At 51.7% G+C, this 20,298-nt stretch overlaps 12 protein-coding genes and 1 non-coding gene across 13 annotated transcripts; 9 read left to right on the forward strand and 4 right to left on the reverse strand.

Annotated features, from left to right (window-relative positions):
* Positions 1 to 26: 26 nt before the first annotated feature.
* Positions 27 to 1,592, forward strand: ATG4 (cysteine protease ATG4; the record flags this gene model as incomplete). Its single annotated transcript, NM_208109.1, has 1 exon — positions 27 to 1,592. The coding sequence occupies one exon, from the start codon at positions 27 to 29 to the stop codon at positions 1,590 to 1,592; it is 1,566 nt and encodes a 521-aa protein (NP_982756.1).
* A 72-nt stretch (positions 1,593 to 1,664) lies between these two features.
* On the forward strand, positions 1,665 to 2,510 carry SSU72 (RNA polymerase II subunit A C-terminal domain phosphatase; the record flags this gene model as incomplete). Its single annotated transcript, NM_208110.1, has 1 exon — positions 1,665 to 2,510. The coding sequence occupies one exon, from the start codon at positions 1,665 to 1,667 to the stop codon at positions 2,508 to 2,510; it is 846 nt and encodes a 281-aa protein (NP_982757.1).
* Positions 2,511 to 2,819: 309 nt separating this feature from the next.
* Positions 2,820 to 3,989, forward strand: AGOS_ABL189W (phosphatidylinositol-specific phospholipase C/glycerophosphodiester phosphodiesterase family protein; the record flags this gene model as incomplete). The annotated part of the gene is made up of 1 exon (NM_208111.1): positions 2,820 to 3,989. One exon carries the CDS (start codon positions 2,820 to 2,822, stop codon positions 3,987 to 3,989), a length of 1,170 nt encoding a protein of 389 aa, NP_982758.1.
* A 420-nt stretch (positions 3,990 to 4,409) lies between these two features.
* AGOS_ABL188W (phosphatidylinositol-specific phospholipase C/glycerophosphodiester phosphodiesterase family protein) lies at positions 4,410 to 5,438 on the forward strand (the record flags this gene model as incomplete). The annotated part of the gene is made up of 1 exon (NM_208112.1): positions 4,410 to 5,438. The coding sequence occupies one exon, from the start codon at positions 4,410 to 4,412 to the stop codon at positions 5,436 to 5,438; it is 1,029 nt and encodes a 342-aa protein (NP_982759.1).
* A 128-nt stretch (positions 5,439 to 5,566) lies between these two features.
* Positions 5,567 to 6,049, reverse strand: AGOS_AgSNR19U1. The gene has a single exon (NR_149369.1). It is a non-coding gene; the product is annotated as an AgSNR19_U1 (small nuclear RNA).
* Positions 6,050 to 6,320: 271 nt separating this feature from the next.
* POP1 (ribonuclease P/MRP protein subunit POP1) lies at positions 6,321 to 8,828 on the reverse strand (the record flags this gene model as incomplete). Its single annotated transcript, NM_208113.1, has 1 exon — positions 6,321 to 8,828. The coding sequence occupies one exon, from the start codon at positions 8,826 to 8,828 to the stop codon at positions 6,321 to 6,323; it is 2,508 nt and encodes an 835-aa protein (NP_982760.1).
* A 698-nt stretch (positions 8,829 to 9,526) lies between these two features.
* ADE12 (adenylosuccinate synthase) lies at positions 9,527 to 10,828 on the forward strand (the record flags this gene model as incomplete). The annotated part of the gene is made up of 1 exon (NM_208114.2): positions 9,527 to 10,828. One exon carries the CDS (start codon positions 9,527 to 9,529, stop codon positions 10,826 to 10,828), a length of 1,302 nt encoding a protein of 433 aa, NP_982761.2.
* Positions 10,829 to 10,964: 136 nt separating this feature from the next.
* On the reverse strand, positions 10,965 to 12,623 carry ALG9 (dolichyl-P-Man:Man(6)GlcNAc(2)-PP-dolichol alpha-1,2-mannosyltransferase; the record flags this gene model as incomplete). Its single annotated transcript, NM_208115.1, has 1 exon — positions 10,965 to 12,623. One exon carries the CDS (start codon positions 12,621 to 12,623, stop codon positions 10,965 to 10,967), a length of 1,659 nt encoding a protein of 552 aa, NP_982762.1.
* A 456-nt stretch (positions 12,624 to 13,079) lies between these two features.
* Positions 13,080 to 14,009, forward strand: PHO13 (4-nitrophenylphosphatase; the record flags this gene model as incomplete). The annotated part of the gene is made up of 1 exon (NM_208116.1): positions 13,080 to 14,009. One exon carries the CDS (start codon positions 13,080 to 13,082, stop codon positions 14,007 to 14,009), a length of 930 nt encoding a protein of 309 aa, NP_982763.1.
* A 154-nt stretch (positions 14,010 to 14,163) lies between these two features.
* On the forward strand, positions 14,164 to 15,807 carry MGS1 (ssDNA-dependent ATPase MGS1; the record flags this gene model as incomplete). Its single annotated transcript, NM_208117.1, has 1 exon — positions 14,164 to 15,807. The coding sequence occupies one exon, from the start codon at positions 14,164 to 14,166 to the stop codon at positions 15,805 to 15,807; it is 1,644 nt and encodes a 547-aa protein (NP_982764.1).
* A 117-nt stretch (positions 15,808 to 15,924) lies between these two features.
* Positions 15,925 to 16,341, reverse strand: YPD1 (Ypd1p; the record flags this gene model as incomplete). Its single annotated transcript, NM_208118.1, has 1 exon — positions 15,925 to 16,341. One exon carries the CDS (start codon positions 16,339 to 16,341, stop codon positions 15,925 to 15,927), a length of 417 nt encoding a protein of 138 aa, NP_982765.1.
* A 453-nt stretch (positions 16,342 to 16,794) lies between these two features.
* PPN2 (putative serine/threonine-protein phosphatase) lies at positions 16,795 to 17,724 on the forward strand (the record flags this gene model as incomplete). The annotated part of the gene is made up of 1 exon (NM_208119.1): positions 16,795 to 17,724. One exon carries the CDS (start codon positions 16,795 to 16,797, stop codon positions 17,722 to 17,724), a length of 930 nt encoding a protein of 309 aa, NP_982766.1.
* Positions 17,725 to 17,947: 223 nt separating this feature from the next.
* RAP1 (DNA-binding transcription factor RAP1) lies at positions 17,948 to 19,993 on the forward strand (the record flags this gene model as incomplete). Its single annotated transcript, NM_208120.1, has 1 exon — positions 17,948 to 19,993. One exon carries the CDS (start codon positions 17,948 to 17,950, stop codon positions 19,991 to 19,993), a length of 2,046 nt encoding a protein of 681 aa, NP_982767.1.
* Between the last annotated feature and the right edge of the window lie 305 nt (positions 19,994 to 20,298).

A 20,298-nucleotide genomic window follows, 5' to 3' on the forward strand; every position in this document is an offset into this window, starting at 1 on the left:
AAATGCGCTTCTTTACTTAGCTTTAAATGGGCTTTCTTATAGCTTATGTCTTTAATTTATCGCCGTGTTCTGGTGATGAAATGTTCGAGACCATAGGCCTTGCGATAATTCATTTTGAAGGGCTTAACACCAATCGTGTATCAAAGTGTAACCAAAATTGGCACCAAGAAAGTAAACAAGTGGCTATGGAGCTCATTCAGAAGGTATCCCAGGGGCTATGGGAGCTGGAGAATTGCGATACTGTGAACAGTGTGGTAGTCTTGGGCAAGGAGTATCCGCCCGTGCCCGAACAACGACAGGAGGAGCGGCACGAGAATGGAGTGAACATGTTCCAACATATATTCACGCGTCAGGGACGGTGGAATGAAGAGTTTTTGGCGGATGTGCACACACGGCTGCATTTTACATACCGGACAAGGTTCGTGCCCATACCCCGGCATCCGAATGGCCCATCACCTATGAGTATCAGCGTCATGCTGCGGGACAACCCGCTGAACGTGATCGAGAACGTGCTGAACAACCCCGATTGCTTCCAGACCGATATCGGCTGGGGATGCATGATCCGGACTGGGCAGTCGCTGTTGGCTAATGCGCTACAGCGCGCGTGTTTGGGGCGGGACTTCCGCATCGACGATAATGCTGCTAACGAGCATGAGCTGCGGATCATTAAATGGTTTGAAGACGACCCAAAGTATCCTTTTTCCTTGCACAAGTTTGTGCAGGAGGGCTTTTCATTGTCCGGTAAAAAGCCAGGGGAGTGGTTTGGGCCATCTGCGACCTCGCGTAGCATCCAAGCGCTGGTGGCCAAGTTCCCAGCATGTGGTATCGCTCATTGCGTTATTTCGACCGACTCAGGGGACGTGTATATGGACGAGGTGGAGCCGCTGTTTAGGGCAGACCCCAGTGCTGCTGTGCTGCTACTACTGTGTGTGCGCCTTGGCGTTGACGTCGTGAACGAGGTCTACTGGGAACATATACGGCATATCCTTTCATCTGAGCACTCGGTCGGCATTGCGGGAGGCCGCCCGTCGTCGTCCCTGTACTTCTTTGGGTATCAGGATGAGCACCTTTTCTATCTCGATCCGCATAAACCACAGCTCAATCTCGCATCCTACCAGCAGGACTTGGATCTCTTCCGCAGCGTGCACACGCAGCGGTTCAACAAGGTGCATATGTCTGACATTGATCCGTCTATGCTAATCGGCATTCTTCTCAACGGGAAAGATGACTGGCAGCTCTGGCAGCAGCACATAGCCAGCTCGCAGATTATTCATCTGAGTGACAGCAAACCGGTAGACCTCATGCTGGACCATCAGCTGGAGTCCGCGATCCTAGGCGACCGCTACCTGTCTGAAGACGGGCAGGGCCCGTCCAGCAAGGTGGACACCGGCGACTACATCGATGTCGGAAGCTTTGTACCGTGCACGGACTCCTCCTGCAAGATAAACGAGTCCGAAGATGAGTACCAGGACGTCAAATGCAAGAATCAGCGCATAGTGGTGGTGGGAGAAACCACCACCAACGGCAGCCCGGAGGTGGAGGTCGAGAAGGTCCTCGTGGAAAAGGAAACCATCCCCGTGCGCAGCAAGTAGGTTGCACAGGTGCAGCACGTTTAATTGCTTTCTAGAAGCGCAAATTCGCTGCAGCTCGCTACAGAGAAGGTGATGGCGCCGAAGCGTGGTTCTAGTCCGGCCATTGCTGGACATTGTTCGCTGATTTTGTCCCGCGGCTTGCCGTCTGTGCGGGTAACAGATTCCAATCGGCAGAAAAAATTGATCCGGCATCTACATACTTTCCTCCTCTATCTTCCTGCAGACACAAGCTGCGGTTACAGGCCAGAGTGCGGCGCTGCATCGTTCCGGACTAGGCAGAGCTCTTTAATGGTATCTTCAGAGATGCCCAACACCTCTACTTTGAGGCTGTGTACCGTGTGCGCATCGAACAACAATAGGTCTATGGAGTCACACCGCGTACTGAAGGAGGCCGGCTACGATGTCTCATCATATGGCACTGGCTCCGCAGTCAGGCTGCCTGGTCTGTCCATAGACAAGCCCAATGTCTATCCATTCGGTACGCCTTATAACGATATATATAACGATCTGCTGGCGCAGTCCGCCGAGCGCTACAAATCTAACGGGCTGCTCGAGATGCTGGACCGCAATCGGCGGATCAAGAAGGCGCCGGAGAAGTGGCACGACAGCCAGAAGGTGTTCGACTTTGTGTTCACGTGCGAGGAGCGCTGCTTCGACTCTGTATGCGAGGACTTGATGAACAGGGGAGGTCAGCTCAACAAGATTGTCCACGTGATCAACTTGGACATACGCGACGACAATGAGAATGCCAAGATAGGCGGTCGCGCAATGCTAGAGCTGGTTAAGGCTCTCAACTCCAAAATGCAGGAGTGCGACCAACAGGGAGTTCCGTTCGAGGACACAATCATGGATGTCGTGGCAGACTGGCAACAGGCGCACCCGCAGCTGCCGCTGTTGTATTCGCCTGCCTACTACTAGCTGCTCTTGTGATTTTTTTCGCGTGCTGCAGGTGCATCACCCCCGTAAACTCGCACCTTTGCTGTTGACGCATGTGAATGTCCCACTACTCTGGCTTGTGGTACCTGGGTACCCCGCCTAAGTATCACACGTGTGTCTATAAATATGCGACGGCGCTGCTCGGCCAATCGCGTTTTATAATCCGCTGTTAGCTAAGCGGTTGCAGCGTTGTGGGTGTAGTTATTCATTTGTGGCCCAGATATAAAAATACGGTAGCGGGCTGTTTCCCGCAGGTTACTGTAGAACGGTCACTGAAGAGCTTGCCTACTGATGATGCTACTCAGCCAGCCGGGCATCTGGTTGCTGGTTTCTCTCTTTCTATGCAGCTCAGTGAATTCGATTTCCTTGTGGAAGTCGCATCCGTTGGTAGCGGGGTCGAATGAACCGGATCAGAAGAGACCGGACACTCCTAGCTCACCGCGGCCGCTTGGGATTACAGGTGCTGCTTTGCTCAACTACTTTGAGCAGAATCTTCGCACAATGGAGGTGCCGGACACTGCCGGTGTACCACAAGACTCCGCATACTACACGGCGCTTACACATTATTTGGGTCTCTGTGGCGCCCGCTCAGAAAATTGTGACCCAGGCCAGTCCGCAGTGGCTAAATTGACCCGTGATGTGCCCGTATTGACGCGTGTGCACTCACACAATGACTACTGGCGGCGCGTTCCGTTACTACAGGCACTCGCCTACGGCGTGGCAAGCGTAGAAGCTGACGTGTGGCTCGAAAACAATGGCACAACGTTGCTTGTGGGGCATAATCGGGTCTTCCTTGAGCCTGCGCACGACTTGGGGCGGCTATACATCGAGCCAATAACGCGGATGTTGCAGGAAGTCAATTGCAAGTCCGAGAACAAAGGCGATCCTTACGGAATATTCTACAATGCGCCTGAGGAGCAGTTGTTGCTATATATTGACTTCAAATCTCTGGATCGTAAGCTCACGTACAAACTCCTATTGGACTACTTGAAACCGTTGATCGACAACAATTTCATCAGCTACTATGATATGGATGCCAAAAGGTTTGTATCGCGCCCAGTGACTGTCGTCCTCACAGGTAACTATCCGTCCGATGAAGAGATTGGTGTACCATCTCCACGCAGATACACCTTTTTAGATGCGCCACTAGGACGTCTCAGCTCCGTAGGGGACGAGTTCACTGCAAATAACGTATCGGTAGTGGCATCTTCCTCTTTATTGGAATTGATGCTCAGGTGTGGAAAGGCATCGAATCCCTCGCTGACCGAACAGACCGCCTGGGAGAGCTACGGGTGTCTCGTAGAATACGTACGTGAAGCACATCGCCGCGACCTTCGCGCCCGCATATGGGGTCTTCCAGATTGGCCGGTGTCTACACGTGAGAACTTGTGGGATATGCTAACAGACATGGGTGTAGATTACTTAAATGTCGATGATTTAGATGCAGTGTCCAAGTTCTAGCAGCAGCTTTATAAAACCACTTTCAGTGAAGCCAATTTTTGTAATTTCTATATGCGCAGTCCGTATACATTAAGTGAAAACTAAGCCGGGATACCGTGGTCGGCCGCTTTTGTTCTAGACATCAATTTACATGCTTATCGGGCCACTTGGAAGATCTGGCCTTACTGGCTGCTCTCATATTCGGGAACAGAATTGTATCATGAACTATTGCGACTTTAACTCATAAGGTGCTTCTCCACTAGATCGTGAATCCGCGTTTATTTTACCGATCGATAACTATATCAGTAGCCATATTTAATTTGCGTCAGTATGGTATACGGCTTTCTGTACCTTAGGCGGAGGCGATTCAACCGCAGGATATAAGGCTGCAGCTGACTTCGAGGGCTCAACTCCAGACAGGAGGCTAGCCTCCAATCGGATATGCCTTTTCTTAGACCAATTATCTATTTCTTGCTAAGCAATATTGGGGCCGCTCTAGAGCTGCCCGGTACTAATAGCGAGCATTTGACTAGTTTCGAAGATGATTCTGCAGTTTATGGGATGCAAAGCACCTCTGTACCGAGCAATTTCAAAAACACTGAGGTTCATCGTTTGACAGGCAATGTGACGGTTCATTCCTGGGTGCACTCGCATAATGATTACACCCGTGATAGGCCACTTTTCGATGCCATCTCGTATGGCGTTGTTAGTATCGAGGCCGATGTCTATCTCCGCGGCAATAATAGGCTAGCTGTGGCACATGTTCCGATGGACGTCAGAGATGCCAAAGACCTGCGCGAGCTATATCTAGAGCATTTAGAGCGATTGCTGGACGAAGTGAATCAACAGGGCCAGGATTCATGGCAAGGTATATTCTACAAGTATCCCACGCAGTCGCTACAGTTGCTCATAGACTTGAAGAAAGACGATGATAAACTCTATACTGTACTCATGGATGACTACCTCAAACCGCTCATAGATAAGGGTTATCTTTCCTACATCGAGATCAAGACAGAGGAGATTGTCCGACGTCCCCTGACTGTGGTGCTGACTGGGGAACGCCCCAAAGACCAAAGAACTGTGGACGGTGACAGGAACGAAGGCTACTTCTCCGATGGCCGCCGCTACGTCTTCATTGACTTCGAAATTGGAAGAATGGTATGTGACAAGGCTCTCTACGGGCCATCAGTCCTTGCCTCCGGTAATCTGGTACTGACGCTGGCGAAGTGCCTGAAATCAATGGATATCGGGAAGTTTGCTTCGGACCCCACTGACGAGCAGATCAGATGTCTACGAAATGTCATTAAGTCAGGGACAGCACATATGAATACAAGACTGTGGGGGGGACCTAGTGCCCCCGATAGCTTGCGAGACCGGTTGTGGAAACTGCAACTGGAGGCAGGCATCAATATGCTAAACGCGGACAACCTCGCAGCCGCGGTTAAGATCGGTCAAGAATACTTTGGCTGAATTCTAGATATGGCAGGTCGCCTGACCTTGCTGCACATCAAGAAAAGATCTTCGAGTGCCAGAGTTTAACACTCGGCCCCATACTTCCCTTCAACCCACTCTGCTAGGCATAGGGCCCAGCAAGATGGATAGAAATCAAAAATTATAAGACCCACCCGTCTCCACCAAGACCGCTTTGCCAGAACCTCCCCGTGAAACCCCTACTGCAAGCTGCGAACAGCCGACTGCTACCCGAAGGCGGCGGCCAGCGCGTCCACAACCAGGTATCGTTCACTCCCGGCAGGCCCCTATGACGCAGCGGCCCCAGCTCTCTCAGTGCTAAGTTGTAATCAGCACATTACTTCTCCAGGCAGAAGGAAAAAAGGGTCCCCCGCCAGTGCCAGAAACCGAAGTCCCCAGCGCCTAGCGGCAGACGAGAGAATGAGACGTCAGCAAGCACGCCTTCCGCAGGAAAGTGATTGTCGCTAAGGAACCAGCACTGGTAAAAAGTCATGAGGCTGCATGCGACGCACAAGTGCAGTTGCAGCTGCCTGACAGTGCGGCATCCTTTAAGAAAGGCATACCCGGTCAATAGGACTTCTTGATCTCCACTGACGTCCTGTGGTAAGTATGGGGAAGGGAAAAAAGGACCAAAAGAACCAATTCGAAGGGAGGATCGAACGAAGAAAAATAGTCTCTTTATATAAAATTTTTCTTAAAAAAGCAACGTGCGTCGACGTTACCCCGAGCACCATGAGAAGAATTAGTGGCCAAGCCTAAGCTTAGGGATAGGGCCATTGAGGCCAATCTCGACTTGTAATAGATCAATGAGCGTGGCTACTACTGATGCTTACTGCAGTGCTGTGTCAATATTACATATCGGTGGATAGCTAGATAAAAATGCTATACATATATCTGTCGCCATTGTGCCAATCTATATCTATTTGTGCCGACGTTGCGGACCAGTAGGAGGTTGTGTTCCGCGCGGTGCGCAAATTCCGCTGAGATCAAGCCATTGCCTGTGCTCTTGCCCTCCCCTAGATGGTAGGTGCCACTTGTAATAAAACCGACGAGATCTTGTACGCGCGGCAGAGGCTGATCGGCGTCATGGGTCCGTTTGCCCGCAGCATTGTATTTCCTGGAAGCGACTGCCTGCCAATGGGCGAGATGCTTGACAGGCACTGCATACAAGCGGGCATTGTCCCTGAAATGGCCGCGTTCGAGGGCTGTACAGACAACGGCGATCACGGGAAGTTGGGTGGTCACAACAGCCAGTTGGACGGGCAAGCCTGTGTCCATAGGAGGTTTGGAAAAAGAGACAACTGGCTTATTGTAAAGGGTCACGGGGAGCTTCAAAGAGGAATCTTGCTGCAATACCGAGCTCCTATGGAGTTCAAGCAGGTCCCGAACGTAATTTAGTTGTGGCAGCCCGGTTTCAGAGTCATATTGGGTGGTGCGGGCTGGATTGTGCGTTTCAATTTCAGAACCAAGCAGGGCGGTGCCGTTTTGCAGGATCTGCAGGAGCTTCCAGTCAGAGCTGAAGTGGTCGCCAATTTCTCCGTCGAAGCCAGGACATTCGGAGGCATGAACGGCTTTGATCGCATCAAAGTTGAGCCGCTTACCTACAGGTTTCCTGCCCCATGTGTTTCTCGAAGCTTCCGCCTTATATACTGAATTCTCATCTTGGCCAGCTGGTGTGAAAGGGTAGTCATTTGGGAACATTAGCTTTCCGCGCTCGAAATGCTGCTGGTGTAATTGCTTTAGTCCCATATGGTACACATGTGGTACCCGGTGCAGTTGGTACCAGAAAGGCAACAGCCAGAACCATGGTAGCATCACCAACCAGTTCATGGAAGCCGGCTGCCTCACAATGGCGATCGGGATTTCTGGATCGATGGCAGGATCAAACGGTATTAGGTTCCTCGAAGCCTCTTTTGTTAGTAATTTTCGACGCCGACGAGCAAGCTGCTTCAATGTCTGCTGATTCTTATAGGACTCTTGCCGGGAGGCAGGATCGCATAGAGCATGCAAAACGTCCGAAATTTCTGTCTTTGGGTACTCGTTTTGGAGTTTTATGATGGTACTGGCGCTTGGTGGGGGCACAGTACCAAGTTTGGTAGGTTTTGATAAGTGGCGAGGATCATATGCCTTGAATACAAAGGCTGTGCGCTCTGGGAAAACTGAAGAATCAGATATCTTGCATACACGTTGAAACTGTTGAAAGGATTCAGAATTGGATCCTGGCGGCGTCCTGATAATATGCGAGAGCGCTTGCAGCGCTTTGGATCCACCTATAACAAAGCTTGAGATAGAATAACGACAATCGTGTACACGAAGTCCCTGTTCTTTTGCATCTTTGAAAACACATTCGTAGATGGCAGGATGCAAGCGGACTAGAAGCATATTTGCATCAACCCAAAGTATAATCCCAGGGCCCAGCGGGGAGCTGGCGGTAGTGCTGTAAACCAGACCCTCGAAAAGATACTGCAGTTCTCTGTATTTCGGCTTACTGGCACGCCCATCTGTGAGACGATCAGCGAAAGCTGCCACGGTTCCTGAATTATCCGCTGATACCACCATAGTACCCATATAACTTGTGTCTGCACACATTGCCCCGTTCGAGGCTATCGTCGGCCCAAGAAGTCTGTGTGTCATGCGGAAGCATTTCTGTGTTGGGGACCATGGTATCTGATAACCCCAGCGCTTCATCATGTGTGACCGCTTTGCATTCCACACGTGGGTGGGGAGCCATGTAAAGAACCGCTGGCGACGCATATACTTAATGCGCCCTAGTGGCTTTGGAGCGAGTTCATCTACTCCGGTATTGTCATAGCTGCCCATGCTATTATTTAGCTTATGCACCTGTTTGCCGCGCTCCGCATCCTTTATCTGACGATGGAGAGACCGGATTGTCTGGCGCAGTTTGGAAGTTGCGGGTGTCACACCTGCTGGCAGTGCCAGTCTCATCGCTGTGTTTCGGCTCGCAAGCCGCAACAGACTAACCGCCATCTTCATCTTGTAAAGCTTTCCTGCAGAGATCCCATGTTTCGGCTTTTGCCGAGTTCCACTGGTGATCAGCTGGTCACTCTTGCTCATCTCGCGTAATGCGCGGTTCCGCATGCGCTTCGGGATGCGCCGCACGTTGTGCGAAGCGGTTCTGCGTCGCAGCCTGCGAGGCAGCGATTGAAAAACTCGCGTACTGGATGAGTTGCGCGACCGATGTATTGCACTCTGCAGCTGCTCCAGTTCGAACTGACGTGATGTCACAAACTCGCCCACTTTTAGCATGTGCCCAGTTTCGCTGAACTCCTCGGGGGACGCTGCCGCCGCCTCGCTTCGAATCTGTCGTGCATTACGCACCTTTTGACGTTTAAACTCCTGGTTAGGGTTCAGCTGCTTGCGGGACGCCATATCTCTAAAACACTGCCGTTGCTTTGAGACTCTCCACTGCTAACTACCTCATCACCGCGGTCGATCTTCTTGAGCTGTGCAATATTACATCAAAATATATCCGGGTAATTGTATCATGTGCCAACGCTAAGTAACAGTGTACGATATTTACTGATCACGTGGTAATTATTCATTCATCAGGATCTTTTTTTTGCGGGCGCTTGGCATACGTGGTGCCGGTTCCAGGCTATGCGCCGGTGGCCGGCCCGAGCAAGACACCTAACCTCTCGTAACTGGGCCCAGGCGGCTTTTTTTTTTTTCACTCCGCCAGAGTCAGAACCTAGACAGTTTTGCTTACGTATAATACCGTAGCAAATTGCAGGATACATTGCCCGCGACTGCTGCTTTTTCCGCCATGTGGCTGCCGTGTGCGCGCGTCACCGCCACGAAGTATACGGCAGGCGAGGTAGTTGTTGACCCTGGGCGTGTTTCCAATCAGGACCTGGCGCTGAAATTGCTACGTTTCTTGATATAATTAATAGCGTCAGCGATAATTAACCATTTGTGATAACATACAGATATATATATATATGTATTAATTTGAGGTCGCCTAGCTACTGGAAGGCGTACTTTTAATGCTTTCGTTTCGCTTGGCAACGTAGTTGTATTACGTTCAGTATACAGGCAGGCTAGCGTATATCCAGTCTCGGTCAGCACATATGGTCAACGTCGTTCTAGGGTCACAGTGGGGTGACGAAGGTAAGGGCAAGCTCGTGGATTTGCTGGTAAGCAAGTATGACATTGTAGCGCGGTCCGCCGGGGGCAATAATGCTGGACACACAATTGTTGTGGGGGGAATCAAGTACGACTTCCACATGTTGCCTTCGGGGCTGGTCAACCCTAATTGCCAGAACTTGATCGGCAATGGTGTGGTTATTCACGTGCCGTCGTTTTTCGGCGAGTTGGAACAGCTAGAGGCCAAGGGTCTGCGGGACGCGCGCGGGCGGCTTTTCATTTCATCGCGGGCGCATTTGGTGTTTGACTTCCACCAGCGTACGGATAAGCTCCGGGAGCTCGAGTTGTCTGGGAAGTCCAAGGACGGAAAGAACATCGGCACTACAGGAAAAGGTATTGGTCCAACCTACTCCACCAAAGCTTCACGTTCTGGACTTCGTGTGCACCATCTCGTCAGCGAGCAGCCAGAGGCTTGGGCGGAATTTGAGACGAAATACCGCCGACTACTGGAGACTAGACAACAACGCTATGGGCCCTTTGAACACGACGCAGAAGAGGAGCTTGCTCGTTACAGACGCTACCGGGAAGAGCTTAGACCGTTTGTTGTGGACTCTGTAGTCTTCATGCACAATGCGATTCAGCAGAAAAAGAAGATTCTGGTTGAGGGCGCCAATGCTCTGATGCTGGATATTGACTTTGGCACTTATCCATACGTCACATCTTCATCGACTGGCATCGGTGGTGTCCTGACAGGTTTAGGCATCCCACCTCGCTGTATCGATGAGATATATGGTGTAGTGAAAGCATACACGACACGTGTGGGCGAGGGTCCATTCCCAACGGAGCAATTGAACGAGGCAGGGGACAAATTGCAGACCATTGGCGCCGAGTATGGTGTTACTACAGGTCGCAAGCGCCGGTGTGGCTGGCTCGATCTGGTTGTGCTAAAATATTCTACCTTGATCAATGGGTTCACAAGTTTGAATATAACTAAGCTTGATGTTTTAGATACGTTCAAAGAGATCAAGGTGGGGATTTCATACTCCCTCAATGGTAAGAAGCTTGATCTGTTCCCTGAGGATCTGCTCGTCCTCAGTAAGGTGGATGTTGAGTATGTTACTTTACCAGGATGGGACGAGGATATCACCAAGATCTCCCGCTACGAAGATCTTCCAGAGAATGCCAAGAGTTACTTGAAATTCATTGAGGACTTCGTTGGCGTACCTGTTGAATGGGTAGGTACCGGTCCTGGGAGGGAAAGCATGTTGCACAAGGAAGTTAGTTAGTTGACCGACTCTTGGGAACTCTACTTGTAGTGAGCGGTAAATAAAAGACCTAATAGGCAGATTGATTGAAAATAGTCGAGACAAGTGTTATTTGTACAAGGTATATATATAAATCCCCAGGCATCGTTGATATGGATCATGCTAGTTCTGCAGCTGAGTTTTTAAAAACGCAGTACTGGAGATGTTTCGCTTTATGGTATCGCTCCACTAGCGCACGGACTGACTTTGGTAAACGGCTTAGCACTGATGCCGGTATTTGGAACGCCCGTCCTAAGAAGCTTGAGTTCGCACCATCAATGAAGGGAGCGCAAGTCGAAATTTCCCAGCCTAGAGGCATGTCAGTAGGGTCAAATACGTCTTGTTCTGGATCGCTCTGCATCATGATATCGACATAGTAGTCGCACATATCGATGGAGACGACCTTGCCGGGGTCAAATTTGTTAAATTGGTTCATTCCCTCAGGCACTTGGCTGATAACCTCAAGTAGCGGCATTTCTTCAGGGAAATCGCCCGGTAGGAGGCCATCGAAGCCAGAGTTGACGAACCGCAGACGGTGCGAGTCTGGAAGGAAGAAAGAGGCCGGGAAGTGGTACCACTCGCGTCCCGTGCAGACGTTGACCGGAGCGTCAGATGGTTCCAACGTGGAATAAACATGGAGTGGCGCGGTGTAGTTGTTTACTAGCGCCGTGATACGCAATACACTCTGGCATATTAGCACCGCGAAGACAGCTCCCTTAAAAGAATGTCTGTATAGTTTCGAGCGCCAGAGTAATTTCGAAACCTTCGTAAACCCAATGCTTGAGGCCAATGTCACAAACGCGTATATTGGATACATGAAACGTTCCTCCTTATGCGGCTGCGCAATGAACACGACCAACCATGCAAATAGAGAGCACCATACAGGCCACAGGTTGGTATGCAGCAGAGCTACAATGGCAAATATCAGCGTGGGAAGTGGGAGGTTCAGCAAGAGGCTGAAAACGTAGTAGTACCACGGTTCTGTACCGAAGATATGAGGGCCGGAATCCGCGCTTGTGCCGAGTACGTTATATTTTACAATATTCCACGGAACAAGTGTCAAACGGCGATAGAAGATCGAATCCACTACAAAGACGCATCCCAGAATCATTGAAAGAACCAGCACGGAAGAAAAGCCCGTACGCAACGTCACGATCATCCGGTGGCTCAACACGTAGTGCAGCACTAGCGGAAGGCCCAGCACGAGCACAAACGGCCACCCGAGAAGTCCCGCCAAGAACAGGTAGAATAGTGCCGACACAAATGGCTTCTCCTTATCAGTCGACAGGTACCGTAGCGAGTCCTTCAGGTAGCCAAGCAGCAGCACCATGGCCAACGACGACGGCAACAGCTCCACCGACGCGTGAAACCACCCCGGATTCAGCAGCTGGAATGCCAACCACATCTCTGCAACCTCCGTATTTGTCGTTTTCACCAATTCCAGATACAGGTTCTTCTCGAACACCAGACTCAGTAGGCCCAGTGCCGCGCGCCCCGCGTAGAACAGCGTCGCAGTCGGCCACTCCCGCGCCTGCACCAACCGACGAACACCTAATAGTAGCACCTGCAGCGGCATCAGAAATGCCCATGATCTTATCGAGTATTCCGGCGAGTACTCCCATGTCTGCTTGCCGAACCCCCGCACCAGCAGATTCAAAGGCTCCCAGTAATTGAACGTCTCATCGCAATCAGAAATCAGAGAGTACAACGGCTGGACATATAGCCGCAATACAGCTAGCGCGGCAAGTAGTCCTGCAGCTCTCACATTAATTGGCATTCCGCCTGTTTTGCATACAGAGATTTGCTGTTGCTCGGTGTTGGTAGTAGATCGGAAGTTTGAAATTGTTCCGCGTTATAACGTAAATCGCCCTTTAGCACAAGCTACAACGTCGCTCGCAACGCACCGCTTGAAGTCGCGAGGCTTGTTGCGTCGGTCGAAGAGAAGCAGGAGGGCTGCGCCGAGAAAGTCCCTTAGTTGGGTTGTGCGCACGTGTTCGGCTCCCACAGACGTTTTCTGCAAACGCAGCGACGGTGAGCCCCTGCCAGAGCGTGTGCAAGGGCTGCATACGTTGCGGTTTCCCACCGGTCGTGCGTGCGGCGCTTGGTGGCGCGAGGCGCTAGTCAGGTGACCCTTGTGTTGGCTCGCGATGTGCTGGCCAGCTAAAGTTTCATCCGCTGACATACTTAACGGCGAACATGCGCCCAGCGCCGGTGTACCCGGTAAGGAACACAGATGACCGGACAACAAGCTCCTGTGAAGCTCGACACCCCGGCGGGCGTGCATTCATTTCTGGACCAGTATGATACCTTTCTTTTTGACTGTGACGGTGTGTTGTGGCTGGGCACGCACCTTTTGCCATTGGTGAAGGAGACGTTGGCGATGCTGACGGCGAAGGGCAAGCAGCTGTACTTCGTGACGAACAACTCGACGAAGTCGCGCGCGGCGTACGCGAAGAAGTTTGCGTCCTTCGGGATTACTGTGGGCGTGGAGCAAATATTCACGTCCTCGTACGCGGCAGCTCTGCACGTGCGCGATGAGCTACGGTTGGCGCCAGGCGCTGACAAGATTTGGGTATTTGGCGAGGCTGGTATTCAAGACGAGTTGCAGTTGATGGGGTACGAGACGATGGGTGGCGCGGATGAGCGGCTGGATGCCCCTTTCGCCGCCGATGCGTCGCCGTTTCTGGAGGGTGGGCTCGACCCTGCCGTGCGTGCGGTGGTTGCGGGACTGGACACGCACTTGAACTACCACCGTCTGTCTGTGACGCTACAGTACCTGCAGCAACCGGAAGTTGCGTTTGTCGCTACCAACCTGGACAACACCTTGCCGCAGAAAGGTCTCAAGCTGCCGGGCGCAGGCACGATGATCCAGTGCCTCGTTACTGCCAGTGGACGTGAGCCACAGGCTTGCGGCAAGCCCAACCAGAACATGCTCAAGAGCATTGTCGCTGCCACAGGGCTTGACCGCACGCGCACTTGTATGGTAGGCGACCGTCTGAACACGGACATGCGTTTTGGCGCGGACGGTGGTCTGGGCACCTTGTTGGTGCTGACCGGCATCGAGACTGAGGCTGGGGCACTCGCCCCCTCAGCCGAACATCCGCAGCCGGCGTACTACGCTGACAAGCTTGGCTCTCTCTACGAGTTTTCAGAGATTGTCTAGACGTTTGTAGAAGCCTGCGGATTGTAAGGACGTGCGAGAATGTACTTAAGAGATTTTTACGTAGGCTGTACACCAAATTCAAACCAACCCTTCGAGTTATTAGGTCGGAAAGCGGCCACGGGATTTCAATAGCACACTGTTGTGGACGTCACACATGAGTAGCAGGACGGGGGAGAACTTAATCAAATGTCCAGTATGTGGCAGGCGTGTCGCATTCATCAGCATCAATAGCCATCTAGATGCATGCACTGCAGGAGGAGGCCGAAAGGAGCGAGGAACAACGTCCGTATCTGAGATGCTGGGGCGCAAGCATAAGCTGGAGGATGAGGATAGCGTGACTGTGATCTCGGACGTTAATATGGAGGATAGTGAGGTGATAGAGATGGACGACTCTCCGCAACGGAAGCGGGCACGTGCAACAGGGACGGTGAACTCAGATCAGCGTGAGCTGCAGAAAATGGCACATTTGCCCTTAAGTGAGAAACTTCGTCCCCGCGAGCTGCGGGAGTACGTGGGGCAACAGCATATTCTCTCCCAGGAAAGCGGGGCACTATACAAATATGTGAGCCAGGGAACAATACCTTCGATGATACTATGGGGCCCCCCAGGGGTAGGCAAGACATCGCTTGCACGCTTGCTTTCTAAGACCGTGAACGCACGGCCCCAAGCGAAGATCACGTATCAGTTGGTGGAGACGAGTGCGACCAAGGCTAACGCCCAGGAACTGCGGACAGTCTTCGACAACGCCAAGAAGGAATTCCGTTTGACAAAGCGCATGACTGTGCTATTCGTGGATGAGATCCACCGCTTCAACAAGGGCCAGCAAGATCTGCTGCTACCTTACGTAGAATCCGGAGGGATTGTGTTAATTGGCGCAACGACAGAGAACCCGAGCTTCCAGCTGAATAACGCGCTTCTGAGCCGATGTCAAGTGTTTGTGCTCAACAAACTCACAGAAGATGAGATGAACCGGGTTCTTACCCGCGGCATAGCCATGCTCAACAAGTGCAGGCGTCTGTTGTGGGAGAACCCTCGGCCATTGAAGCTGGAAATGGAGTGTATAGAGTACATTAACAGAGTCGCAGTGGGTGACACACGGAAGGCTCTCAATATCCTGGAGATGGTCGAAGTGTCTACAAGACAAATACCCACCGACAAATCCCTGCAACTGCAGGACATGAAGAGCCTGCTACAAAACGACTCGAACGTGGTGCGCTCCTACTATGACGCTGGCGGAGAAAACCACTACGATACCATCTCTGCATTTCATAAAGCTATCCGCGGATCTGACGAAAATGCAGCGCTTTATTATCTTGCGCGCATGCTGCAAGGTGGCGAAGATCCGCTCTTTATTGCGCGCCGTATGGTGCGAATTGCCAGTGAGGACATTGGCCTTGCAGACAACACCATGCTCCCGCTGGCGGTCTCTGCACACGATGCCGTCATGAAGGTGGGCCTTCCGGAAGCGGACTTATCCTTGGCTCACTGTGCTGTGGCCCTCGCTCGCGCGCCAAAGTCCGTCCTGCTGTATCGTGGGTGGAAACAGCTGAAAGGTATGTTGAGCGAAAACAAGTACCAGATGGCTAGCAGTGAAATTCCGCTTCACCTGAGAAATGCGCCAACAAAATTGATGAAGGACCTTGGCTACGGGGCCGGTTATAAGTACAACCCCACATATAAGGATGGCAAGGTCAAGCAGGAATACTTCCCGTTGGAGGTCCTTGCCAACTGCACAGACAGAAACGAGCTGCGCTTCTTGGCCGGCCCGCACCTCGGCACAGAAGTCGATCCAGACTAACGCCCACTCGACAACCCATGTCCCCGCTAGCTGCTCGTGTGGAAAGCATTCAGGTATCTAGCCCTCTGCATACATTTGTTATTATATAATGACCGACTGCGACGTGTAGCCTAATGTTCATAATTCGGTGTGGTAGTACTCACTCAGCTCCTTGCGTGCCGCCTGGACCTCCGCGCGCGCCAGCTGAAGTGTATCTGAAATGAGCTGTACGTAGTGTGCATCTGGCTCATGCGCCGACGCCGCGCCCTCTCCCCTCTTGCCGTAGTTCTGGATCCGCTCGCACGCCCACGCTACCCGCTGTAACCCCAGGCTCGCGGACGATCCCTTTAGAAAGTGGCCTAGACTCGACAGAGCCGCCAACTCGGGCGCCTCAGACTCCAGCTCCCGCTGAATCTGCTGGAATGTAGTATCTGCCTGATCGAAATATTGCACAAATAGACTCTGCGAGAATCCGGGATCATCCTCGTCCATAGACACTACTTCATTCAGAATATCCCAGTTTACAACTGTTGTAGGTATGGGTACGGAGGACATGATGGCTGCCTGTAAAATAACGATCGCTGCAAGTTCAATTAAGCAGCCCTCAGCAATAACTCACACCGGGAATCCTTCTTCGGTTGGATGCTTAAGTCCCCGACACAGCGCTTTGCTCTTTCTCATGCTGCCCGAACAATACGAAAAAAAACGTCTGGTATTTCTTAGTTGGTCAGCAACACGCAGGCAGCCGACCGCGTGGCGGGGCACACAGCTTGCCGAGCGTTCCAGGTGGCATCCTAGTCGTGGTGATGCCTGGCAGCCGCCGTCTCGTAGCGTATCCCCTACTTTGCGGCCACCCTGAGCGGCCCCGACACTGCAGTTTCCTGCAGCGGCGCCTGGCGCCGCCGTCCAGTCACGTGATAATCACATGACTGGAGGTGCGCGGCCTGCGCTACACTATAGTTACACAGCGCTTATCACACTCGTATTGCCACTCTGGTACATGGACCAATGATAATTATACGTTTGAGTGCACTTGTGCTTATGGCTACGTTGTTGGTGTCTTGCGCGGCAACGACCTGCCCGCTCCCGCTGCCAGTGGTGGAGACCGTGCGCCAAGTGACCATGGGACCTGGGCAACGAATCCTCTTTGTGGGAGACGTCCATGGCATGTACGATCAGTTCCACAAGCTACTCGCGCAGGCCGGCACAGACGCTGATACCACCGTCGTGCTACTCGGCGACTTCTTAACCCGGGGGACCAACCCTAAGGGCATGCTGCACTACCTACTCACCAATTCGCATGCCGATTGTGTCCTCGGCAACAACGATATCGCTGTGCTCTTTGCCGCCGCTAACCCGGACCGAATTAAGCTCTTTAACCGCCAGCTGAAGAGCGACCATGTGAACGCCTCGGACTTCTGCGCAATTGAGTTCAGTTCCGGAGCGTTTTTGCCGCCTACAACTATCAAGAAGGAACATGTGCGTGTAGCCGCCGAGCTTGGTCTTAGCGCCTGCGCGCAGCTTGCCGCCCGCTGTTCGGCCCTCACTCGCTACGACCTGCCATCCGGGGACACTGTCTTTGCCGCCCACGCAGGCCTGTTGCCTGGCGCCTGGCATGCGCCACGCGTGTATGACCTGGCATGGATGAAGTACGTTGACCCCGATGACTGGGACCGCACGGCGAAAGATGAATTCGAGGGAGCGGTGCGCTGGACCGATCTGTGGGAGTGCCCGGCAACGCCGCCGAACGTCTCTGTAGTTTACGGCCACGACGCCAAGCGCGGTCTCACGCTAGCAAACCACACATTGGGGCTCGATGGTGCCTGCGTTGCGGGCGGCCAGCTGGCCGCCCTTGACTACCATGTGTCGGTCGGCGGCTATAAGCGTACGCTGCACGTGGTAAGCTGTGATTATGTAACAGGCGGTTACCCGGTTTAATAGTCATTATGAACGAAAGATGATGATGTTGCAAGAATCGAAAACCCAAAGCTTTCCAGAGATACAAGCCAAAAACAAAACACCACCATTAGTACGACCACCCATACACACTACGTATAGTCGTTGACGCCGCCTCCAGTTCCCCTGCAAGCATCGGCGGATCGTGTCTAGTCGGAGGAGCCATCTCTAGTTTTCGGTAAGGGTAACTACAGTACATTTGGTGATGTCAGACAGCCAGGACGACTTCGAGACTGCTCCGGACCACTTCTCGGAGGAGCTGAAATCTCATCACGGTATATTCCATGGACTGAAATTCTATTTCGCGGACGACATAAATAAAGACTATTACAAGTCTGCGGTGAGCAAGCTGGGAGGAGTGGTTCTGGAGGAGCCCCCCAAGGAGGTGCAACGGGACCAGTACATCGTCTCACATGTGAACACCTTCGACTTGCCGACTGTGGATCCTTTGTTCATCAGCAACTCGCTAGATCAGAACACACTGCTTAATGTGGGGCCATTTCTGCTTCCCCCGGTGAATGAGCGGTCGGAATATGACGTGGACGTCTCGGACACGTCGCGAATTGACAGTCGTATCCGGCAGGCGAGCGCGGCCCAGGCGGAAGAAGAGGACGCGAGGGGCACGCAACACGACGATGTGGCGTCTGCGGCGGTAGCCGCAGCTGAAGCTGCCTCTCTAGCCCACGAGCACACGCACGCGACAGGGCGTGATGTGGTCAGACAGAAGATTGACGACGCGCGCCAGGAGCTCGCATCTTCCACCCGCAGTGGGGCCTTGGATACAAACACGGCGCAAAGCGGCCAGGTTGGGGCGGTGGGTGAACCGGCGAAAGCGATGCTTACGCGTTCGAGCAACTTGCCTCCGCACAATAAGTCTTCCTTCACAGAGGAGGAAGACGAGTTCATATTGGATGTCGTGCGTAAGAACCCCACCCGGCGCACCACGCATACACTGTTTGACGAGATCTCACACTACGTTCCCAACCACACAGGCAACTCGATCAGGCATAGGTATAGAGTCTATCTTTCGAAGCGGCTGAACTACGTCTACAAGGTAGACGAGAACGGGAAGTTGCTGCGCGACGAAAAGGGAGAATTCATAAAGACTGATGTTCTTCCACAGGGTCTAAAGCGGAAGTTTACAGCTGATGAGGACTATCAGCTGGCGCTTAATATCAAGAAACAGTTTTACAAGGACATTTACCAGGTTGATCCGGATACTGGCGAGTCGCTCATCCGCGATGACGATGAGCCAAGTACCGTTGCCAAAAGGAAGATGGTAATGGATCCTACGTTTATTCCAGGTAAGGAACCTAGCTTTCAGGACTATAATGTGGGCGACCGGCGTGGTCCTCTTTCCAGGGAATTCTTCAAGACATATGGAGAGAAATATCCTTCTCATACGGAGAACGCGTGGAGAGATAGGTTCAGAAAGTTCCTGTTAAACTACGGTATTGACGAATATATTGCCTACTATGAAAATGAACAGGCCCACAACCGCGTCCCTGAACCTATGAAGAATATGACAAACAGAGTTAAGCGCCCTGGACCTGCTCCTGGTAACTATAATAATGCCAAGAAGGTTAAGTTTATGTCACCAACTTCTCAGCAGGCGCACTCAGCTTCTACCAACCAGTACACCATACCTCAGGATGACTTGCTAGATGAAGAGACATTAAGCTTTATTACTGGCTTGAAAAGAGACTTATCCAGAATGGAAAGCCATCAAAATCAGGCACCTGATATTCCATTTGAGTACACTCAGGAGCTAGCTGAATCGATTCGGAATAATTTTACAATGGAGGAGACACAATTCGATAACATCAATCCAGATGAGATTCCATTCCCTCCTCAAATTGCGACAACTGACCTATTCATGCCAGAATTCTTTCATTTTGCTACAACTAGAGACTTCCTAAACAAAGTTCATGAAATTGTCAACAGAACTTATCATACATCCCAAGCCGAAAAACTGGTTGAAGATCTACGTGACGAATGTGGTATCCGTAAAGCGTTCAGTACGTCTATCTTGACAGCTTTATCAGGCGATTTGATGGTCTTGCCGAGGTACTTCTTATGTGCCTTCCGCTACTCTGCCAATCCGCCTATGAATGTTCCTGGTATCTGGACTAAAGAAGATGACGAAATGCTGAAGAATAATTCAGATGAAGACATGAAGCTTCTAATCAAGAAGCATGGGAGCGGCAGGATTGAGATGAGAAAGAGATTCCACCAGAATGATCTTGTGTAATTTTTGCAACATTTACTTGCTGGATTCTAAAGGGCTTCGTATTGGGTACTAGGGGAAGCTTCACTATATGCCGCAAAATCGGTTGGGCTCCTATTCAATTCTTACCCTTTGTATGTATAGTCTTGTCCTCTTTCCTCAACTTGGGTTATCTTTCGATATATGTATATTTTGATATATAATATATGCAACAAAGCCTATATGCTGGGTGTATATATTGTCGAATTCATATGATCTCTGCATCTAGACAACTGCGTGCGGAAATGATGCGTAAGTGGAAATCATTTCATCACGGAGTTAATTGGGTC

Source organism: Eremothecium gossypii, chromosome II, assembly GCF_000091025.4.
Source record: "Eremothecium gossypii ATCC 10895 chromosome II, complete sequence".
NCBI lineage: Eukaryota > Fungi > Ascomycota > Saccharomycetes > Saccharomycetales > Saccharomycetaceae > Eremothecium > Eremothecium gossypii.